The sequence below is a fragment of the Bradysia coprophila genome, unplaced genomic scaffold, assembly GCF_014529535.1.
Source record: "Bradysia coprophila strain Holo2 unplaced genomic scaffold, BU_Bcop_v1 contig_732, whole genome shotgun sequence".
Lineage (NCBI taxonomy): Eukaryota > Metazoa > Arthropoda > Insecta > Diptera > Sciaridae > Bradysia > Bradysia coprophila.
Genome location: NW_023503972.1, coordinates 5,060,227 through 5,081,904, shown reverse-complemented (window position 1 = coordinate 5,081,904; position 21,678 = coordinate 5,060,227). Strand labels below are relative to the sequence as shown.

Genomic DNA, 21,678 nt, shown 5'->3' with positions numbered 1-21,678 from the left:
TGAGCATTATCAATCAATAATTCTTCTCGGTTTATAAATATGATTAGTTCTACTGATACAGCACTAGATTATAACGTGTCAGTAGTCAGCACTCAGCAGCCAGGCATTGCATATGTATACTTTTCCTTAGGGTAAAATAGGAAAAGTTGCATTCCTACGATAAACCAAAATCATTTTAAGTAGATTTTTCGAGCAGTTAAACGACTGCCGTTTGTCTTTTGTTTTATGCTGCCCTAGGTTGTTTAAGTGAGTTAAATTTTACCTTATGTCTTGTTTCCTTAAATTCTAAGTCGCAATGAATGGAAACATTGAAAAATAAATCGCAGGAGCTATTCATTACATCTGATCCTGTTCCATAGTTGTTTTTGTTTACTTACCGTAGCCATGCATAGGAGTATTAGATCAGCGAGAGGTCAGGAAGTAATTCTTCTCGATAACACAATTCAATGGATTCGATTCAAAATGTCGTGTATTACCATAGTCCATTCACAGTTCACAATTTGTCTATGCGTAACATACAATTTTGAGGACAAAATTAGAAAACTCACACGAACTGCACATCTTCTCATTCATTGAAATTCAATACAAAATTCAGATCCATTCAACATTCACACCATCTGCAACGAGAAGTAATTGATTAAAGTTAGGACAAGCGAAACATGTAGAAATGATTGACAGATGGTCTGAAAATTTTTCATAAAAATCCTCAGGTCAAACTTTTAGGTTTCAGGTCAAGTCTGACCAGAAAGCTATAATCATGTTCTTCAGTCAATGTTGTAATTTAGAAGTGTCATTCGCCATATATCGTTAGAGCTACCAGTCCATAAGGAGATTCATTTCCGTTTTTATTCTACTGCAGTTAGATATGACAATGACTAGGGTATTTATTCCAGTTACGAGCCCCCGCTTAGTTCCGAGCACTCTATTGTCTTTTCTTTTGGTCGTTCGAAAAATGTTGAACGAACAAAAGGAACGACAATAGAGTGCTCGTAACCAAGCGGGGGCTCGTAACTGGAATAAATGCCATATATACTGTTGTGATTAGAGAGACAGAAATATAATTCAGACCACTTAATATAACTTGCCTTGCAACATAATATACAGTGAGAGAGAAGATCGATTAAATTTAACTGACCTCGAGGGCAATGTCAAAAATTTGTGAATAAAAAAAATTAAAATTAGAGTTCGAATTTTTGAAATTCGAATTTGGTATCTTGTCTCATTTTGACATTGCACTCTAGGCCAATTTAACTGAGCCGAAATCTCTATACAGTGTTTAAGGATAGCGATTTTTGACCACTTTGTTTACACTGGTCTCGGGGTCACACGTCAAAATGAGAGAAATCACATACAAATTTGAACTGGGCTCAACTCTCAATTTCTTTTTTCATTGATGAATATTTGACAGCTGACACCGAGACCAGTTAAATTTAACTGGTTTTCGCTCTCCTTAAACACTGTATTCGTTAACACTGGAAAATGCAATGTCAGATCCCGCAAAGTATGTTAAAATTAACTGGTCTTCGGACTTTTTGTTCATAAAAGTTTAAAGGGCCGGATGAAGGTGCTTACATCGAAATGTAAACATTATGCGATAGTAAACACCTCCACATGACCTTGTCCAAAAAGCAATTAGTTCCGTCATTCATTCATATCCATTCAGTTCACACAAAGTCCAAAATAAAACTCTGGCGAACACTTTAAATTCCATGTATTTCGAAGGCATAACTTAAAAATCTTGCGCCTGAAGATATACACGAATAAATTCTCAACGCCGGAAGCAAAACATGTCTCTCTTTTTTGTGGCTGTGGTTGGTATTGCCTCAATTTCATTTAAATAATTTAATTTATAGTTTTACACAATTGAGTTGAGTACTGCCTGGCTCAGTTGATATTATAGTATTCACGACACGAAAAAATGAAACGAAAAAAATGTACAAAAAATATCTAATTTCTTCTCTCCTTTCTCTCTCTCTCTCACTGTTCGTAGTTTTAAGGTGTAATAAATATTGGTATTTAGTGCAGCTGATAGTTACGTCAACGATTAAGTCTGAGTGAAAATGTATGAATTAAGACGACGGTTGTGTTGAACGTTAAGTTTAATTTTAAAAATTTACGTTACGATGGCGTTGTGTATTCAATTTTAACATGCACACACCGTTCGATAGAATTGATGATGTTGTTGTTGTTGGTTTTGTCGTTGTTTTTTACAAAAACACCGCGTAGTGGAGTAGTTTCAATGATTAAACAAGCTCTAACCGTTTCATTTCCTTTAACAATTCCCGTCCCATTTGTGCCGGCGATCGCGTGACAATGACTCCCGACTTTTCCAGCGCATTGATCTTATCTTGAGCACCGCCTTTGCCTCCCGATATAATAGCACCAGCGTGACCCATACGACGACCCGGTGGTGCCGTCAAACCAGCAATGAACGAAACGACCGGTTTCGCTTTAATACCCTGAAAATAGACGATTCGAATCAGTCTACCGGATTCAGAAATGAATTTTCGAAAATAGAAAGTCGTTCCACTCGTTCCGACTTTGTGGTCGTACTTGATTGTATTGCATCAAATAATCGGCAGCTTTTTCTTCGGCTTGGCCACCAATTTCACCAATCAAAATGATTCCCTTTGTGTCGGGATCTCTCAGGAACACTTCCAGACAGTCAATGAAATCGGTTCCGTTGAACGGATCGCCGCCGATGCCAACGCACAGAGTTTGACCGAGTCCAACCTATAAAAAAATTTAAAGAATTGGCTGTGAACGTGACCAGTAATCTTCGATTGTTTGCTCGTATAAAGCATTAGGCAGAACATCAGTCGATTAGAGGTCTTGGCTAGAAAGCCTTTGACATATTGTTACACAACCTAAAACGAAGTGTTTGTTCCGGCTAATGACGTCGAAGTGAGTGTAGGCTTAGCGTATATCTCAGCCAACTTTCATCAAAACTGAACTCAATAAAATATTCAATTGACTCAAGAGGCAAGACTGTCCATGTCCAAGACCATTCAACGAAAATTTCACTTTCAAAATTCATTTTTGATGTAACCGTGACCGCCATGGCTTTTCAACACTAATTTAGCTTCTCCGTCTCCACGAAACATGGACTGCCGCAACAAACACTCTTCGACTTAGACTAGATTTCAAACCGTAACCTTACAGCGGACTGATATTCCTCTGGTAGTCGCAGTCAAAATTTGCTCCTATCTCGGGAATAATTTTCCCCGATCCGCGACTATTCCAGCCAACACTCACTCCCATCAAATCTTCATTTCGAACGCACAAACCGCAGCTAAACATTATAACATACCTCCGTTGTCTGATTTACGGCTTCGTACGTCAACGTTCCCGATCTCGACACAACACCGACCAATCCTCGTTTGTGGACAGCTGCCGGCATGATGCCAATTTTACACTTGAAACAGAAAAAACAATTGACGCAACGGTTCGAACGGCAATCGAACGAAAATCGATGTGTCCTCTTACTTGTTCGGGCGCAATAATTCCGGGACAATTGGGGCCGATCAATCGACTCTTGCTCTGTCTAGTCAGTGCATGTTTGACACGGACCATGTCGTGCTGAGGAATGCCCTCAGTAATACAAACAATTAAACCCATCTCAGCTTCGATGGCTGGAGAGAACCGAATTGAAAAATTTGGAAATTTGCAGAAAGTCAAAAATAGAAACCTTCCATAATTGCAGCAGCAGCTCCGGGTGGAGGCACATAGATAACTGTAGCATCAGCATTTGTAGCTTTTTTGGCGTCTGAAACCTGTGAATATAAACCGTTGGTCAACGAATCGATTCAAACGCGAACAGCACAACGTACCGATTTGAAGACGGGCAAATTTAAATGTTGCGTGCCAGCTTTGTTCGGCGATACACCGCCAACGATTTTCGTGCCATAATCCAAGGCCTGTTTGCTGTGGAACGTTCCCTGTTTGCCGGTGAAACCTTGCACAATGACCTTGGTGTTGCCGTTCAATTTTAGATTTTTTCTCGTCGCTTCGTATGAGTTAAATCGAACGCAGGACAGTTTGAGCCCATCTGTGAATCGATTGATTTTCAATTAGTAGGTCACCAGTTCGATCACAAGCATGTGATTTGGTAGATCAGAACGACAGTAAAATAGAAATAAATTTTGTTTCTAAATCACAACAACAAAAATCACACAAATTCGTCCAAGAAACTGCAATGAGTCACACCAAATATCACCACACCAATTCTAAATCAAATATACAGTCGATCCGTGACCGAGATAAAAAAGATTCGATTCAATTTGAGCCGAAAAAAGAATCGTAATCGCACACAACAACACATAACAATTCAACAATTCATCATTTATAGCAGCGAAAGTCGAACACAATTCACGATATTTTTGGGGAACTTCAATTAAAAGTCAAAGTCAAATTCTGCTCCAAATTTCGTTTGACGAAAGCACCAAATAAAAAAAAATTACATAATTTCGCATTCACATTACCTTTGACTTGTGCAAATAGTCGTGCTGTTGCTGCCATTGCTGCCGTGGGTCTAATGGAAACGAAATTCGGTTAAATGTTTGAATGGGCTAGTTACCAGATGGATGAAGTTAAATTACTTTTGCTTTAAGATTAAACAGAAAATATACAAAATTTGATCAATCAGCAGCGGAACCGAATAAGCGCCGACTCAAGTGAGAGAATAACTTTTTTTTTTGATTACACAAGTGTGTGAAGTTGAGTGCGTGCGGAATGATTTAATTTTGACGGGTGTTTGACATTCGAGAGAGTGGATTCAATTCGACAATTTTTTTAAAATTATTAGCGGTAATTCACTGGATGCGATTTTGAATTTTATACCTTTATATTAATATTCAGCCTATGAAAGGACCCTGAACGAAGCATGTTTACAAGCCTTAGCGTCGAAAATGAAGGAATTTTGGCATTTGTCTCGTGATTTCATGTAAAGTTGTAACTGTATCTGTTTGGGATGGTTGATTTTATGCACTTTTGCCTGCATATGTTTGTTTCAAATAACTGTAAACCGGAACTTTGAACTTTCATCGAGGTCTTTAAAATTTGGGGAGGTCAAGCAGATGCAGGCAGATACGCCAGTAGCACACTACACTTGACAAAAATATGGCAAATTTTCAAGAAAAAATTCACCTCCACTGATGATTATCGTCGCCATGATGACATGATGAATTTTCTGAAAAGGATACCTTTGAAAATCCACCTATCAAAATCGGACCCATTTAGTCTTTACCAATGGACCTCAAAACAGGCCTCAGACAGCCGTGAGCTGCTACTGGTTGCTGGTGGAAGATCTCCGAAGGTGGAAGGGTGTTTTTCAACCTAATTTTTTGGCTGCTAAATGTGAGCAATGCAGGAGAGAGTAGGTTTGAGAATATCCATTGTATGTTAGAAAAAATGAACAACAAAAATTTCCGAAATCCATTGATACCTCATTTGCAGTTCTGGAGCCAAATGAGGTTAAAAACACCCTTTTTCCACCTTCGGAGATCTTCCACCAGCAACCAGTAGAAGCTCAAGCCTGTCTGGGGACTGTTTTGAAGTCTACTGGCAAAGACCTTTCAAACCATGTATATATCCATCCCAGACGAAATGGGTCCGATTTTAATATTTGGATTTTCAAAAGAATCCCTCTAAATATGTAAAACCTGTTGGAGTCAAAAGACTAAGAGTTACTGTTTTGGCATCAGTTCTAAATTATAGTAGTCGATCATAGGATCAAGTAACCTAACTGAAGTTTGTAATATAAAATGTTTTTCATTCTGAATATAAAAACAGTTCTACGAACAAGTCGTAACTCCGATAAGAACTTTATTTCAATACTGGAGATTCTCCACGGATTTAGTCATCCTTCAATAAAATCATCAGAAGTAATTAAAGTGATCACTTCGTTCGGGATACAACTCGCCAAATTGCTTAAAAACAATCGTCCAAAACAGATACACAAATAACTAAAACAACACAGTTCCAGCAACATTATTATGTTAAACGTCACGGTTACAACATAACAAATCTTATATTCATCTGAAACTTGGGGTCCATATTTCTTGCTATTCCCTAAGGGTTTGCGTTACCTTCAGTATGTTTATATACATTGGGTATGTTCCCGCGTATCCAATAAAATGGCGTTCGGAGCCAATGTTCTGAAAGAACAGGTTAAGACCAGGCGTCCCACTTGTCCGAAATGTCCGAAATGTCCGAAATTTTACACATTTGTCCGAAATTGTCCGAAATTGTCCGAAATGTCCTAAATATTCTTCAAGACCTGACCAGAATTAAATATATAAACTTATAAAAGTCTCATTTTCAAAAAAAATTGCCTGCGGCGTGCTTTACAGGATTTTTAATTGAACTTTCAGTATATCAATACTTTGTCCCTAAATTTTTGAATTAAATTATGACTGTAAGTCATATGGGTCTTTATGGCAGAAAATACCGGAAAATGTGTATAGGTACCGCGATCACTATAATTGAAAATTATGTGGAAATATGACGTTAAATATGAAACGTTAAATGTGTAATATTTTTTTAACTTGAGTAAATCTAAATCGATTTTCAAAAACTAACTCAGCTAATTTTCTAGACCTGGTTTTCATTCAAAAAAGCATTTCCTCAAAAAAAAAATTCCTGTTTTTCTGATTATGGTCCTCGGGCATAATGTTACAATTCTTCCTTCGAGTGAAAATCAATAAATCAATATTAAGATAATAATATAACGAGTGAGAGCAGCGAATGAATATGTTAGAAAATAGCTGTAGCTCTAAAAGACAGCCACGTTAAGAGTTTCCTGCGTCACATCTTGGCTGACTCCAATATCTTTTTTAAGCATTTTTTCAGTATAGTCGACATTAAAAAATTTCGAATAGAAGGGAGAATATGATCGAAGTAATAGTAGGAAAAGTAGACAAAAATTCCAACAGGTTTAATGGAAACTAATTACGAGATTCGCCTGTGGCGCATCGAAATTTTAACCTTGCTTGTGATCATTATTTCTTCCATCCTTCGATGAAATACATTCAAATGATGTAGGTCGACGAAGGAAGTGTATTGACTAAAAACCACATATTTGAGGAAATTATTCTATGCGAGGAAAATGTATTTCTCAGCATTTGTCCAAAAATTGAGGAACGGAAAGAAGCCTGACCCGTATTCAACCTGGTTTAATTTAAACATACAGTCTCGCAAGGTTGAAATACGACATGTTTCTGATTCGGGAGTTGAGGTTTGTTATTGAATTCACAAGAATTTCGTTTTTCAAATGAAGATCTGGATTTCTGTTTTCTGAATTTTTATACTAAAATACCAAATCTAGATTTTCGTTTGTTAGACGAGAGTACATTTTTTCGGCCGAAATTGATTTTTTTTTACATCAAAAGTATTACTAAAAGACATCACTCTTCTTATTTTTAACTGTAAACTATATTTTTAACAAAATAGCAGCATGTATTTTTAAAAATTATATCGTTTTTTACATCTTCAAATTTTTTGTATGGAAAAAGTCAATTTTTCTTTGAGTTTTTTTCGAGGGATGCCGGGATGGTTATTTCATCATGTTATCAAAAATGAAAGGGCGCAGCATAAACTACAATTATAGAAGTCGGCATCAAAAGGCCATCCGGGCTACGGATGTTATGTGCAATTCTTTATATGGGACCTATTACAAACCCTTACCTCAGAAACAGTTCAGATATTATTCTTCCGCGACGACATGCATTAGTTAACCTACATCTTTAACACTATCTTTTCGTGAATGTTTCAAGCCCACTATTCAGGTTTATGATCTGTACAGCTACAGGTCATGTCAAAGTATACTTTAAAAAAAATCTCATCTCTCTCATCTCATATAAAGCCTTAGAATTTGTTGGTGGAATGGACTTAAATGACTTACAGACTTTTTCTAATGCGTAACTTTTGTGAAAATTAGAAAAAAAATGTCCGAAATTTTTGCAGAAAATGTCCGAAATTTTTATGAATTGTCCGAAATGTCCGAATTTCGGACAAGGCAAAATTTAGTGGGACGCCTGGTTAAGACACTTTCGAGTTGATCGCGAAGTCGGTGTGATCAAAATTTTCCTGTAGCGCCAACTAGATTTGGAAACTTTTATATGACGATTTCAACTTACCAAAAAAAAAATTTGTTTTCAAGTTGACTTTTCAAACAATATACATGTCTGAATTGTCAAGATTTGTGTTTCACCCGCCTTCGTAAGTGTCTTAACCTGTTCTTTCAGAACCTTGATCGGAACAACCTGCACAAAGATTACTCGACAAACTTTAGAGCTTTGTGACTTACGGCGTGACATGGCACTTAACCTAAACACAGTATTCGATGAAAGTGTATTGTGGTTAAGTAATGAGAACTGAGTGGAAAAGAATGTAACACACTTTCCTCCCGCTCGGACTCAATCCGCAAATTAAAATCTTACATTTTCACAAGTTTTTCTTTGGTGCAAAGTCTGGCGATATGATTCGGGAAATTTGTTTTTGACTGCATCGACATTTGTAAGAAGAATAAAATACCGAGAGCTCAAACCACTCAAAAAACCATAAATAAATGAGAGTGGAGCAGAGCATACAGAGCATACATTGTTAATACTATATTTACACTCACTCCATTGAAATAAAAAGTAAAAGTCCAACAAGTGAATGAATCGGATTTCTTTTAGTCCATTAGTTGAATACGGTCTCAGAGTGTGCGAAGACGTAAGCAAAATTGCTGTGATTTTCTAATTTTAGATTAAAATTCTCACGACAAATCGATTCTTTTTGTTACACGCGAAGAATTTTGCGATAAACACCATTCAGTTTCTGTGTTATTGAACGGTGGCCGGTGAAGCTGAACAGATTTGATTGTTAAATTTAATTTACACGAAGGAATTTCAGTTATGGCTATGAAACGAGTATTTGTGTACGGAGGAAAAGGAGCTCTGGGAGCTGCTTGTGTGACACAATTCAAGGCTCTCAACTGGGTAAGTTTCATGAAACTTTCTGCGTTTAAAACGTAATTAGATTTCCATGCAATTCAATTCATTGCATAAGTTCAATTGAAATTCGAATTCGATCTATTTCATCATCAAAAAACCGGTTGAAAGAACATGTTAGAATGAAACAGTAATGCCTACATGGGTTTGGGTAATGGCAAAAAAATTATCAAAAAATTTCAGTTGCTTGTGACCTTGATCTCGTTAATCATGAAATTAAACGAACAGAGCAACAGTAATAATTGTAGGACGGTTTTCTTAGTCGACTAACAATTTTAACATTCGAGAGAAAAACATAGGACAACGAAGACCCATACGATTCGGTAGTATCCGTAGTATCGTACTGAATATCAGGCTAAGATGAAGCATCGTATCGAGCAACTCTCTCCTTTAATTTTATGTCTGGTTACCAGACTCTGGTGCTTAACCCTATGAATGTATACTAGGCGATCGGGCCTTTCGTATTTTTTTCAAATTCCTAAATTGGCGCTTCTTCACAGTGTGCCTTAGTTCCACGAGGCCAATGTTCCTTTTTCTACCCATCCCGACCCTAAGAACTATCTAATAGCGATCCAAATATTACATGAGTAAACGTATGAGCCGCGGAGTCCCCATCTGCGGCCAACAAGAAAATGTTTATCAAAATGTAAGCACTCGCAGTACTTCACAATTTTCTCCAACTTCCATTGTTTCAGTGGGTCGGCAGCATTGACATGGCCGAAAATGACACCGCCGATGCCAATATCATCGTCAATCGAGATGCTAATTGGGTGGAACAAGAAACAACTGTGCTGGCAAAAGTAGAATCGGCCCTGAATGGTGAGAAATTGGATGCCGTTATTTGTGTTGCTGGAGGCTGGGCAGGCGGAAATGCTAAAAAGGGTAAAACTGAAGCTGCAATTGTACACGGAACTGTGGAAGTAATGTGGAATTGTCTTCCGATTTATTTACAGATTTGGCTAAAAATGCTGACCTAATGTGGAAGCAGAGTGTTTGGACTTCGGTAACTTTTCTTTCTTGTTGTGTTAACAGACCCAGCTCCATCAACACAGAGTAATTTATAAATTCTATCCACAGACGATCTCGGCAGCGATCGGAGCAAATTACTTGAAACCTGGTGGTCTTCTGGCATTAACGGGAGCAAATCCAGCACTGAAAGGCACTCCAGGGATGATGGGATACGGCATGGCTAAAGCGGCTGTTCATCAACTAACAAAATCATTGGCTGGCAAAGATTCCGGTCTACCAGAAAATTCATTGGTCGTCGCTATACTTCCTATCACATTAGATACACCAATGAATCGGAAGTGGATGCCTAATGGTGATTTCTCGTCTTGGACGCCACTAGAGTTCATTGCAGAGTAATTGGAAAAACATTTTCGATGAAATTAGTCTCTTTGACCTAATTGAAAAATTTTCAGTTCGTTCATCAAATGGACCAATGGTGAATCTCGTCCGGGCAATGGAAGTCTTCTGCAAGTGGTCACAAAGGATTCCGTTACAAATATGGTAGCTGCTGAATAATATCCATCCCATTACATCTAATCGAACGCATTAATTTCTTTATATTTGAAAATTCCATCGACATTCCATATCCGAAAATAAAACTACGAAAAATGGCATACGCACCCGAGAACAGACAATAAAGTCGCAATTGCACGAAAATCGTTGACAATACAAAATGCACTCTCGCATAAATGGAACAATTTTTTTTTATCTTTTTTGTTAAAATTGAGTCAAGGCATTGCAATCAAAAATATAGAATGCTTTTTGGTGTTGAACGACGTGTTTCTTTAACTTATATTTCTGAATCTAAGTTTCATTGTAGAATGCTGATTGAACAAAAAGAGTTTTTTGAGCAAAAGGCAGGGCCTATTATGAAAAATTAAATTCGCTAATTTTTGGCTAAATGGAGAAAATGTAGAAGGCAGCATGATCTACATTTTTAGGTCTTTTTTCCATAGGAAAAAATACCCTATTGTGGACACTTTGTCTGTCTGTCTGTCGGGTGTTCCAACTTTATAAAAATTTTGGAACATATTATTTGATAATGCAATGTCACTATGAGCAAATCAACACCAGGCAAATAATAATTATTTGTTATCTGATAGTTGATAGCTGATAGTTGGTATTGCAATTCGAAAACTTGGTATTTGGTAGTTGAATACAAACGTAATTTTCGGCAGAGATGTTTACTATTTGAGAGCTGCTCACCGACTGATGAAAGTATTCTGCCTGCTTGTCTATTCGACTATTTGGTAGTTGATAAATCAAATATTAGAATGGTGAACTATGTTAATAATTTCTATCAGTTGCCAATATTCGAGTTATGAAAAAAAGAAAAAAGAAAAAAGTTCCTCATTTGGCCAAAAATGTACCATCATGGCTTCACGGTTAAAAATTAATTTTTCTCGCCTTCGGCTCTGTCTGGAAACCTCTCACACGCTAAAAAAGACTTTTAGTCCTAGGTACGAAATGTACTATTAAGAATGTGTAGGCGAAAAATTGATATTTAAGTGGTACACTCACGGAAATTTGAAAACCGACACATTTTCTGTTTTAGTTTTTTGTTAATTTTGCATGTATTTTTATAAGGAGAAATCACAAACTCAAGTAAAGTAAAACACAGAAACAGAAAATCTGTCGGTTTTCAAAATGACGTGCGTATACGGTCCCCACGAATTTTCGCAATTTAATTCTACATAATATGCCCTGGCGAAAAGGGTTTTTTGAGCAAAAAATGGTTTTTCCAAACGGCCGTCCGACCAACTTTGCCCAAATCAGGCTTAGCGGTAGGTATTATGGATCTATCCATGGATTATCTAGTTTGTAGTATGTTAGATACTTTGTCAAGTAAGTGAGGCAAGATTGCACGAGTAAATATCCTCGTCTATCCGGTGACGTCTTCGCTCGTTCCACAAACATTGCATACATCGCATACATAGCAAACATTCAAACAAGTGCATACTTATGCATATATCAATGACTCTTTCATTATATGGATTATGTACCATATTTTACCACATCAACGTTCGTTACGGTGCAAATAATTCATTGAGTGTACTTCGAACACTTCGAACACTTCGAAACAAGAACTAGTAAGTAATGCAACAATTGGCGACAAGTCGTTGTTTTTTGTTACTAGTTGTGACGTTATTAAACGCAAATTATGCTTCGTTTTGTATACCAAAGAGTGAGATAATATTCATTGTGCCTTTACCCTTTTTACCTGAGTGAAAGAGATAAAAGCCACCGTTCGACATTGCTAGTTCATTCCACATTCGCATCGCTTACTCGGGAAAATGGTTGAGAAATGACATATTTCACAATATATATTATGCACCTGTTGCCAAAATTGGTATTTTGACGTGTAGGACATTATTGCCCTAGCCGAAGGCGTGGGCCATAATGCCTACACGTCAAAATAACAGTTTGGCAATAGGGGCATATCATATTTTATCTGTCGAGAACAGATATATCGAGATAAACAAAAACTCCCTAGAGGGATAAGCTCGAGATTATCGTTCTAGACAGATAATATATATTATGCACCTGTTGCCAAAATTTTGACGTGTAGGACATTATTGCCCTAGCCGAAGGCGTGGGCCATAATGCCTACACGTCAAAATAACAGTCTGGCAATAGGTGCATATCGTATTTTATCTGTCGAGAACAGATATATCGAGATAAACAAAAACTCCCTAGAGGGATAAGCTCGAGATTATCCTTCTAGACAGATAAAAATATTTTCGCTATCTCACAACAGATGGGATGAGATGGCGTTTGTATCGAACTTTCGTGCCACCGCACATCTGATTCGGTTATATATGGCATTACCTCCTCACTAGATGTATTTACTTTGGTATAACCCGCGTATCTGCATCTGCGTGACCTCCCCCAAGGTAATTATAGTGAGGAGGTAATGCCCAAGGTAAATATAGTGAGGAGGTAATGCCATATGCAACCGAATCAGATGTGCAGTGTCACGAAAGTTTGCTATAAACGCCATCTATCCCTGTCATTAAAATAACAAAATTGCTAAGAAACCTAGGCCATCTGTTTTGTGATAGGCACAACATTTTGTGAAACACAAGTAAATCTTATTCAACTATTTTAAAAAAAGATGTCAGTAGCAACGAACTATTGTGCTAGGCCGCGCGTCTGAATGGCATTACCTCCGCCTATATATTTACCTTGAAAATGCCATATATAAACAAATCAGATGTGCGGTGGCACGAAAGTTCGATATAAACGCCATCTCCTCCCCTCGTTAAAAACAAAAAATGGAATAGAAACTCGAGCCATCTGTTGTGAGATAGCAAAAAAAAATTACGAAAACACAAGTAAATAATAGTCAACTATTTAGAAAAAGATGTCAGTGGCATCGAACTTATGTGCTACACCGCGTGTCTGAATGACATTACCTCCTCATTATGTTTACCTTAACCTCCCCAAAGTATACAGCCTTGAGTTTACTTTGCAACTTTGGTCGTACCAAGGTTCTGAAAGAACAGGTTAAGCCACTTTCGAGTTGATTACGAAGGCGGTGTGATCAAAATTTTCCTTGGTTTGGAAAATTTTATACGACGATTTCAACTTAACAAAAAAAAAGTTTGTTTTTAAGTTGACTTTTCAAACAATATACATGTCTGAATCGTCAAGATTTGTGTTTCGCCCGCCTTCGTAAGTGTCTTAACCTATTCTTTCAGAACCTTGGGTCTACGGGTAGTAACTACTGTCAAAATGTTTGACATTTGAATTCGCGCGAAACTAATCTCAGGGTTTTCTAATTGCGTTTAGACTGCAATTCGGAGGACAATATCGATTGAGAGATCTTAGAATAGTATTGGAACACTCTGCAATAGTTTTTCGGCTCTAAAGCCATTTTTGAGTCACTCTACATTTATGCGGAAAATAATCATTACGAAACGTTCACCATGAATGAAGCAGCCATCAGTTCAGTAAATCATCAAATCAAATTTCACATGACAGTACCAAACATCATCAAACTCAACGAATGCAATTCACCAGAATTCTTAGTTGGAGAGATTCCCTGGATCATTAAAGTTCAGAAAAGAGATGATGAAGATGGTGACGACCCATCCCTCGACATTCATTTGATATGCGTTCAAAGTGTTGATGTATTGGCATGGGAATACGCCGCATATTTTTCCTATAAATTGTTAAGTTTCGACGACAATCAAAATGAAGATGAGGATTACTCGCTTCCGAGCGTTCATAGTATTAACAATAAAAGTTATGTCTACTCTAACTTTGTCGATTGGGATGATTTATTCGATGCTGCGAACAACTATGTGAAAGACGGCAAAATTTGTTTAGAAATCAAGGTTCACACTACAGGTGTAAATCAATTGAACGGAAGCAAAATAACAATCGAAAGTTCGAAACAATGTTGCGAGAACAGCGGTTCAGCCACATTTCTATTGAAAGTTACCAACATAAACAATTTGATGGCCGTCCAAACTCCAGACATCCTTTTACAAGGTACCACTTGGTTCCTCACGGTTTTCAAAGATCATGAATCGTATCTAGGTGTTGGTTTGGACCCTGGATCTTCCGATGACGATACAACGTACTACATAAAAATGACGTCGACACTGATTGATTCGAAAATGAGAAATCGATTTGCCAAGACTTGTGATGCAAAGAACTTTCAGTACAATGATTTCGTCTGCTCGATACTTAACGAAAAGCAAGTATCGTGGGTCGAGCTGTTCAAACCGCAAAACGGTTTTATTACGAACAATTCAGTTATGTTACAAGTCGACATCAAAATGAGCAAAGCTGACGAATCGGAATCCGCGGCTATGTACCAAGCACCGAATCCCCAACTGATTGGCTGTGCAATTTGTTTGGAAACATTTGGTGATCAAGATGTGTCGTGTCCACCGTGCGGTCATTTATTTTGCGCGGATTGTATCAAAACAGCCGCTCTCAGTAGAAATTCTTGTCCAACATGCAATGGTTCGGTCACTTTAAGCAATTTACGCCGCGTATTTCTATCAACGTAAGTTCCATCGAAGTTATGAACTTGACGACCACATCCTCTGCCCCGTTGTAATAATTTATTTTAATTTCGATTTTCAGCGTGAATTGACTGGTATGGATTGGCACTCAAGCCAAATTTAAAGACTCTTCTAGGAATTGCAGACAATTAATTCCCGAATTTGTTGATTTTTATAACGAAATTCGTAATTCGTGAATACGTTCATAGTAGAACAAATCAGATTGGTATTCAGATTGAAATAAACAATTTTACCCAACGCAAACACTAAGATTTTACAGCGTTTCTGTCTGTTCCCAACAAAACGAAAACAAATTTTCCAGGTCAATAAATTGTGCCCGCATTTTAGTACAGCCTGTCGACAGTGAGTAACTCGGTCTGTACAAGCTAAGGCTCGGGATGACCTGTTTCAATTCAGGTTGAAGATCGCCCAGAACCTGAACTTAGCTCTTCTTTTAACATTGCCAAACTGGGAGCTGCTGGAATGAACCACGAAAATTGCTTATCAGACAACAACCATTTTGCGGATAATTCGTGAGGAAAATGGATAGTTTAAACAAAATCACACAACCTATCTATGTCAAATTTCATCATATTTCGTAGCTCTAATCGAGTACTATGAAATAAGATGAAATTTGGTGTAACATCAAGGGTAAGGTGGCAAGGGAAATTTTAAATCTAAAAATCTAAGGAAATTGAATAGGAACTTTCCAAAAATTGACCTAGTGTTCTTCGGAAAGTAAATGAGTTTTTATCGATTTCGACGTCCGAAAGCTCAATGGAAATGTCTCGACGAGTCTAGGTCTAGGATACAGTAGAAAATTAAACCATTTTGAGTACACATTTCCCATTTCAATATTAATTGGTTGAGTCACATTTGTCAATGTACATAGTGATTGATTTCGGTGTATATGAGGGGTCTGTATCATAGATTCGGTGCGCTAAAAAACGTGGTAAAATTTATAGAAAATTTCTTCAAATTTCATCTAAAGACAGTCCAGTTTAATCAAATGCCCACATTTCATCGAGACCTCTGAAATTGCGTAAAATTTATAAAATAAGTGAAAAAAAAACTTTAAAAAAATTAAGAAATTTCACGGATTTTCTGCATCTCATTGGAAAGGTGAGTTCTAAGAAATTTGAGTAAACATAATATCAGCGAAGAAAAATATTTGCAAAAAAGCGATATAAATGGCAAATATATCCAAAATATCCTAAAATCTCATCTAATTGATTTTTACACTCGACTCACCATGAAAACACTGAATATCACGCGCCAAAAGTTATCGGAAACCACACTTTTTTAGTTCTCTCTCAGCAGAACTTGTAAACAGGTCTAGGGATGTGAGCAATGTTTTACTGAATAGTGGCATTTCCTGTGGTTATTTACGTTATTCGCCAAAGAGAGAAATTTGATTTTAAATGAAAACGAAGGCGGAGCTTACGTATTATGATGAACATCGAACGATCGACTCGTTCGGCTTTGTATCGCGTAAATAACTATTGTAAGCGAGGTTAGAAATTGTTAGAAATACTTCGTCTGGAAATATCGAAATGAATAAGGCTTGAAGCGAAGCTATATTGAAAATACCTGCACGGCATTTTGAAAATCGACACATTTTCTGTTTTGTGGTTCACTCGTATTTTTGTTTCTGTCTATCTATCTATCTATCTATCTATCTATCTATCTATCTATCTATCTATCTATCTATCTATCTATCTATCTATCTATCTATCTATCTATCTATCGACGGTCGATCTCGGAAACTAGTCAGCCAATCTCCATGAAATTTTGCAGGAACCTCGGGGTGGGCATAAAAATGAAAATGTGATAAGCCACTACCCCAGGAAAAACCAGAATTTTGTTTTATTGGCCTCGAAGTGGTTTCTGAGTGTGGTTTTCGAGGGTCGGGAACGCGTTTTCAGCTGTAGCTCAGCTGTATTGAAACCTGCAGGGGCGTGTGACCCATCAAATGAAAGGTATTCGCCACACAAATCTAACAAAAAAATAATTAGAAAAATTGGTGCAGATTTGGTTGAGCTAGAGTGGTCAGAGTGACCAAATTTTGAGCTACTCGAGCGTAGGATGAAAGGACTAATATTTTTTGGCTTATGAGAGATAGAGATTTACTTTCTTCGGCAAAGTCTCAGAGTTTTACGAGTAGAACACATTGGCATATGTGAAAAATGTCGAAAGTTGGAAATGGGTGGGTCAATTATGTTTTTAGAGGTATTTCTTGAATGGTGGCAGATAGAGAGTTACTTTCTTCGGCAAAGTCTCAGAGTTTTACGAGTAGAACAGAAGGGCTATGTGAAAAATGTCGGAAGTTGTAAATGGGAGGGTCAATTGGGGTTTTGGAGATATTTCTTGAATGGTGGCAGATGGAGAATTACTTTCTTCGTCAAATTTTCGAATTTCGTCCAATTTTCGAATTTCGTCAAATTTTCGATTTTCGGCAAATTATCGAATTTCGTCAAATTTTCAAATTTCGTCAAATTTTCAAATTTCGTCAAATTTTCGAATTTTGTCAAATTTTCGATTTTCGTCAAATTTTCGATTTTCGTCAAATTTTCAATTTTCGTCAAATTTTCGAATTTCGTCAAACTTTCAAATTTCGTCAAATTTTCGATTTTCGTCAAATTTTCAATTTTCGTCAAATTTTTGATTTTCGTCAAATTTTCGATTTTCGTCAAATTTTCGAATTTCGCCAAATTTTCAAATTTTGCCAAATTTTCAAATTTTGCCAAATTTCTGAATTTCTGTTATAAACTGTTATAAAAAGCAGTGTTCTAAAACTTCTAAAACGTCTGATATCCGAACAAAAATCTCTTCGAGAAAAGTGTGACGCAGTCTTTGAAGTACAATTTCTAAAATGAATGATATCGCTAGAGTTGACGCTTTCAGCTTCGTTACGCAAAAATTAAATTTTACACCCAATTTTAGTTCAAACAAGCTGGCTTAGTTTTTCTCATCATCTGCCAAATAATCTTTACCAAAAAAAAAATTGACTGGAAACAACCAAAATTTTACCAAAAAAATCTGCGTCGCATGTGGCAGATAAACTTTCTTGCTGGTCTGTTCCTGAACATTTGCCACTTTGCGACGCAGATTTTTTTGGTAAAATTTTGGTCGTTTCCAGTCAAATTTTTTTTTGGTAAAAATTATTTGGCAGATGATGAGAAAAACTAAGCCAGCTTGTTTGAACTAAAATTGGGTGTAAAATTTAATTTTTGCGTAACGAAGCTGAAAGCGTCAACTCTAGCGATATCATTCATTTTAGAAATTGTACTTCAAAGACTGCGTCACACTTTTCTCGAAGAGATTTTTGTTGGGATTTACATCACAAGGACATTTCATTTTGGCGCGACGTATTTAGTTTTTAATGCTTCAGAGCCGAAAGGGAAGAAATATCAATTTTAGTAAACGTTCGCCCCTCAAAATTGACATTTCGACTCTCGGCTCACGTATGAAGCATGACAATGAAAATTATGATTTTTTGTGCATTTGTCTATTTCAATTCTCGGTTGGCACAAAGCATGATGTGTTACACGTATTTTAATGAGATTTTGTCAGCACACGACCCAATTTTCCATACGAGCGGAGTGACGTGGGTCTAGTGCTGAAAAAATCAACATTGTAACACAGCATCCTATTACCAGCATCTGTTCGAAAAGTGAATTTTGTTTTGATTTTCCATTTACCGACCAGAAACAAGTAAAGTATAGTACACTTAGGGTCAGAATATAACGTCACCACTCATCAAAATAAAAATTTGGAACCACGGACTTGTTCTAATTTCGATCTTAGTTATTCTGTTTGGTGAAATTTTTTTTGAATCGGACACACCATTTTTGTTTCCGGACGTTTACGGTGCTATCGATAGGGAATTTCATGGTGATCATTTCGTAGAAGAAGTTTTTTTTTTAAACGACCTCTCCAGCTCGGGGCGACTCTAAGAAAATTTGAAAATTTCAGAATCATGACTTTTTCAGAAAATTTTACCGCGCAATGAAACGACCCGCTCGGTTTTGATCTAATGGTAGTTTGTAGAGAATTGACAGACGATTCTAATAAAACTAACGTCGGGTCGAAAGGTTGTAGCTGTGAGTCAGGGTGAGGCATCAAAGTCCAATTTTATGGTTTTGTCAATGAGCACCCTAACCGATTTTTCATTTTATTGGCTCAACAAATGTTAAAAAACTTTCTAATGGGTGCCTACATTCCTGAGATTTTTTAATGGAAATGTATGGAAATTTCGACTAAAAATGAAATGAATTGCTATATACTGGTTATCTCTGGTCTACCGAACAATTATATGCACTAAAAAGAAATTTAACATTTTTACTTTGTGAATGTGGACAACTTTCACTGATTTTTTCACCATCGGGAAGCTTTCTGGTCATGTCTAGCTCATCCACTGCTGGGTATAGCTTCAGTTGCTTCTATATCTCATAGCCTGAGACCGCACCTTCCAAAAATACCATACTTGCCCTATTCGCTATCTGGCTTGTATTCTTTACGATGTCAAATATGTGGGTAAGTCGACCTACTCGAAAGATTTTTGAGACAGTTTTTTAATTCCAATTTTAACCGAAATAAAGTTACAAATTATGTCAAATAAGGTAATTAAATTATGGACTCATTTAATGAAATTTACACGCAAGGTGATATATTCTGATATTTCTTAACACTACCAGTAGTCATTTGGTGACCAGAAGTACTCAATGTCTATAGACCTGAACTTTGTCAAGAAATATCAGAATATATGACCTTGCGTGTAAACTTCATTAAATGAGTCCATAATAATTACCTTATTTGACATAATTTGTAACTTTATTTCGGTTAAAATTGGAATTAAAAAACTGCCTCAAAAATCTTTCGAGTAGGTCGACTTACCCACATATTTGACATCGTAAAGAATACAAGCCAGATAGCGAATAGGGCAAGTATGGTATTTTTGGAAAGGTATTTTCTCAGGCTATGAGATATAGTAGCAACTGAAGCTATACCCAGCAGTGGATGAGCTAGACATGACCAGAAAGCTTCCCGATGGTGAAAAAATCAGTGAAAGTTGTCCACATTCACAAAGTAAAAATGTTAAATTTCTTGTTAGAGCATATAATTGTTCGGTAGACCAGAGACAACCAATATATAGCAATTAATTTCATTTTTAGTCGAACTTTCCATACATTTCCATTAAAAAATCTCAGGAATGTAGGCACCCATTAGAAAGTTTTTTAACATTTGTTGAAAAAATTGAAAAACCCCCTCCCAATTTTTTGATATGTTAAATGGGATGTGCTAGCCTTCATTTTAAGCCAATAAAATGAAAAATCGGTTAGGGTACTCATTGACAAAACCATAAAATTGGACTTTGATGCCTCACCCTGACTCACAGCTACAACCTTTCGACCCGACGTTACTTTTATCAGAATCGTCTGTCAATTCTCTACAAACTACCATTAGATCAAAACCGAGCGGGTCGTTTCATTGCGCGGTAAAATTTTCTGAAAAAGTCATGATTCTGAAATTTTCAAATTTTCTTAGAGTCGCCCCGAGCTGGAGAGGTCGTTTAAAAAAAAAACTTCTTCTACGAAATGATCACCATGAAATTCCCTATCGATAGCACCGTAAATGTCCGGAAACAAAAATGGTGTGTCCGATTCAAAAAAAATTTCACCGTTTCGTGTATCAAACTAGGTAGCTCACCTCTATGGTATCAAACGTGCAATAAAATTCGTGTTAACAAAATTCGTCGTTTCCATTCTCCATGGACCCAAATGTAATGAATTCTTTTTGTTTTTTCGACGATTGCATCATCTACCTACCTACTTAATAGTCAAATAAAAAAATGATCAGCTATCAAGTTGATGATCAGATGTTGTAGGGCAATTGGGTGATATTTACAGATCGTACGAAAATTAAGCCATAGCTCTCAAAAACGAGCGTGTACTCAATTTTTTACAATCCCTCTAATAAAATTTTAAAATTTTTATGTATAGCAATACACTTGCGTGGAGAGGTAATGTAACTGATTAATCAGATGCTTAGCAGCACGAAAGTTTGAGACAAAGAAAATGCACAGAAACTTGTTTTGAGAACGATATGCACTGAATGACAAAACCTTCACACTTAGGTACACAAGCATCGAGAAATAAAAATGTTGTTGACTGCTAGGGACCATAGGTATTACACGTAAAATAGTCTGCTGAACATGCGTCCGATGCTGGTAAGTACGTTTTTGAAAGACATTTAATTCGTTCTACGGAAAACGGCCAGATGTTACCTCTATCCGTCGAAACGGCGTCCCAACCGTCATATCACCATCTCTGCCATATGAATGAGTGATATAGTCAGAGCAGGCCTGGTGATATATGCAATGTTTCATATGAGGAGGTTACGTCGATCACTGTGGCCGTTATCGCAAAAATTTCCTGAACTTTTCAAACAAAATGCAGCGGAATTTCAGTTCAGTTTTTGTACTGAATTGCAGTTAGAGTTACCGACGTTACCGCTGCCATGTTTTTTTTTGCGATTAGTTCCCAGTGTAAAATTGGTGACCACCGTAAACTCCTCATGAATACAACCTCCCCACTCTTTTTACAGTGTAAAATTTTGTATGGAGCACTGTCAAGTTTCAGTACCCCATTTAGAGTACC

At 36.9% G+C, this 21,678-nt stretch overlaps 3 protein-coding genes and 1 long non-coding RNA gene across 4 annotated transcripts; 3 read left to right on the top strand and 1 right to left on the bottom strand.

The window, feature by feature from the left end:
• Positions 1-1,246: 1,246 nt before the first annotated feature.
• Positions 1,247-20,975, top strand: LOC119084306. The gene is made up of 3 exons (XR_005089042.1): positions 1,247-1,272; positions 12,842-12,855; positions 20,966-20,975. It is a non-coding gene; the product is annotated as an uncharacterized LOC119084306 (long non-coding RNA).
• LOC119084304 (succinate--CoA ligase [ADP/GDP-forming] subunit alpha, mitochondrial) lies at positions 1,833-4,752 on the bottom strand. The gene is made up of 8 exons (XM_037194223.1): positions 4,599-4,752; positions 4,482-4,531; positions 3,831-4,048; positions 3,689-3,773; positions 3,487-3,632; positions 3,311-3,415; positions 2,554-2,733; positions 1,833-2,459 (listed from the first exon to the last, which is right to left on the bottom strand). Exons 2-8 carry the CDS (start codon positions 4,516-4,518, stop codon positions 2,244-2,246), a joined length of 987 nt encoding a protein of 328 aa, XP_037050118.1. The 5' UTR covers positions 4,519-4,531; positions 4,599-4,752; the 3' UTR covers positions 1,833-2,243.
• Positions 6,448-15,278, top strand: LOC119084303. Its single transcript, XM_037194222.1, has 5 exons — positions 6,448-6,456; positions 6,596-6,600; positions 13,503-13,507; positions 13,859-15,021; positions 15,102-15,278. Exons 4-5 carry the CDS (start codon positions 13,931-13,933, stop codon positions 15,109-15,111), a joined length of 1,101 nt encoding a protein of 366 aa, XP_037050117.1. The 5' UTR covers positions 6,448-6,456; positions 6,596-6,600; positions 13,503-13,507; positions 13,859-13,930; the 3' UTR covers positions 15,112-15,278.
• LOC119084305 (dihydropteridine reductase) lies at positions 8,549-10,774 on the top strand. The gene is made up of 6 exons (XM_037194225.1): positions 8,549-8,715; positions 8,794-8,981; positions 9,689-9,875; positions 9,947-9,996; positions 10,071-10,354; positions 10,415-10,774. The coding sequence occupies exons 2-6, from the start codon at positions 8,898-8,900 to the stop codon at positions 10,515-10,517; spliced, it is 708 nt and encodes a 235-aa protein (XP_037050120.1). The 5' UTR covers positions 8,549-8,715; positions 8,794-8,897; the 3' UTR covers positions 10,518-10,774.
• Positions 20,976-21,678: the final 703 nt, after the last annotated feature.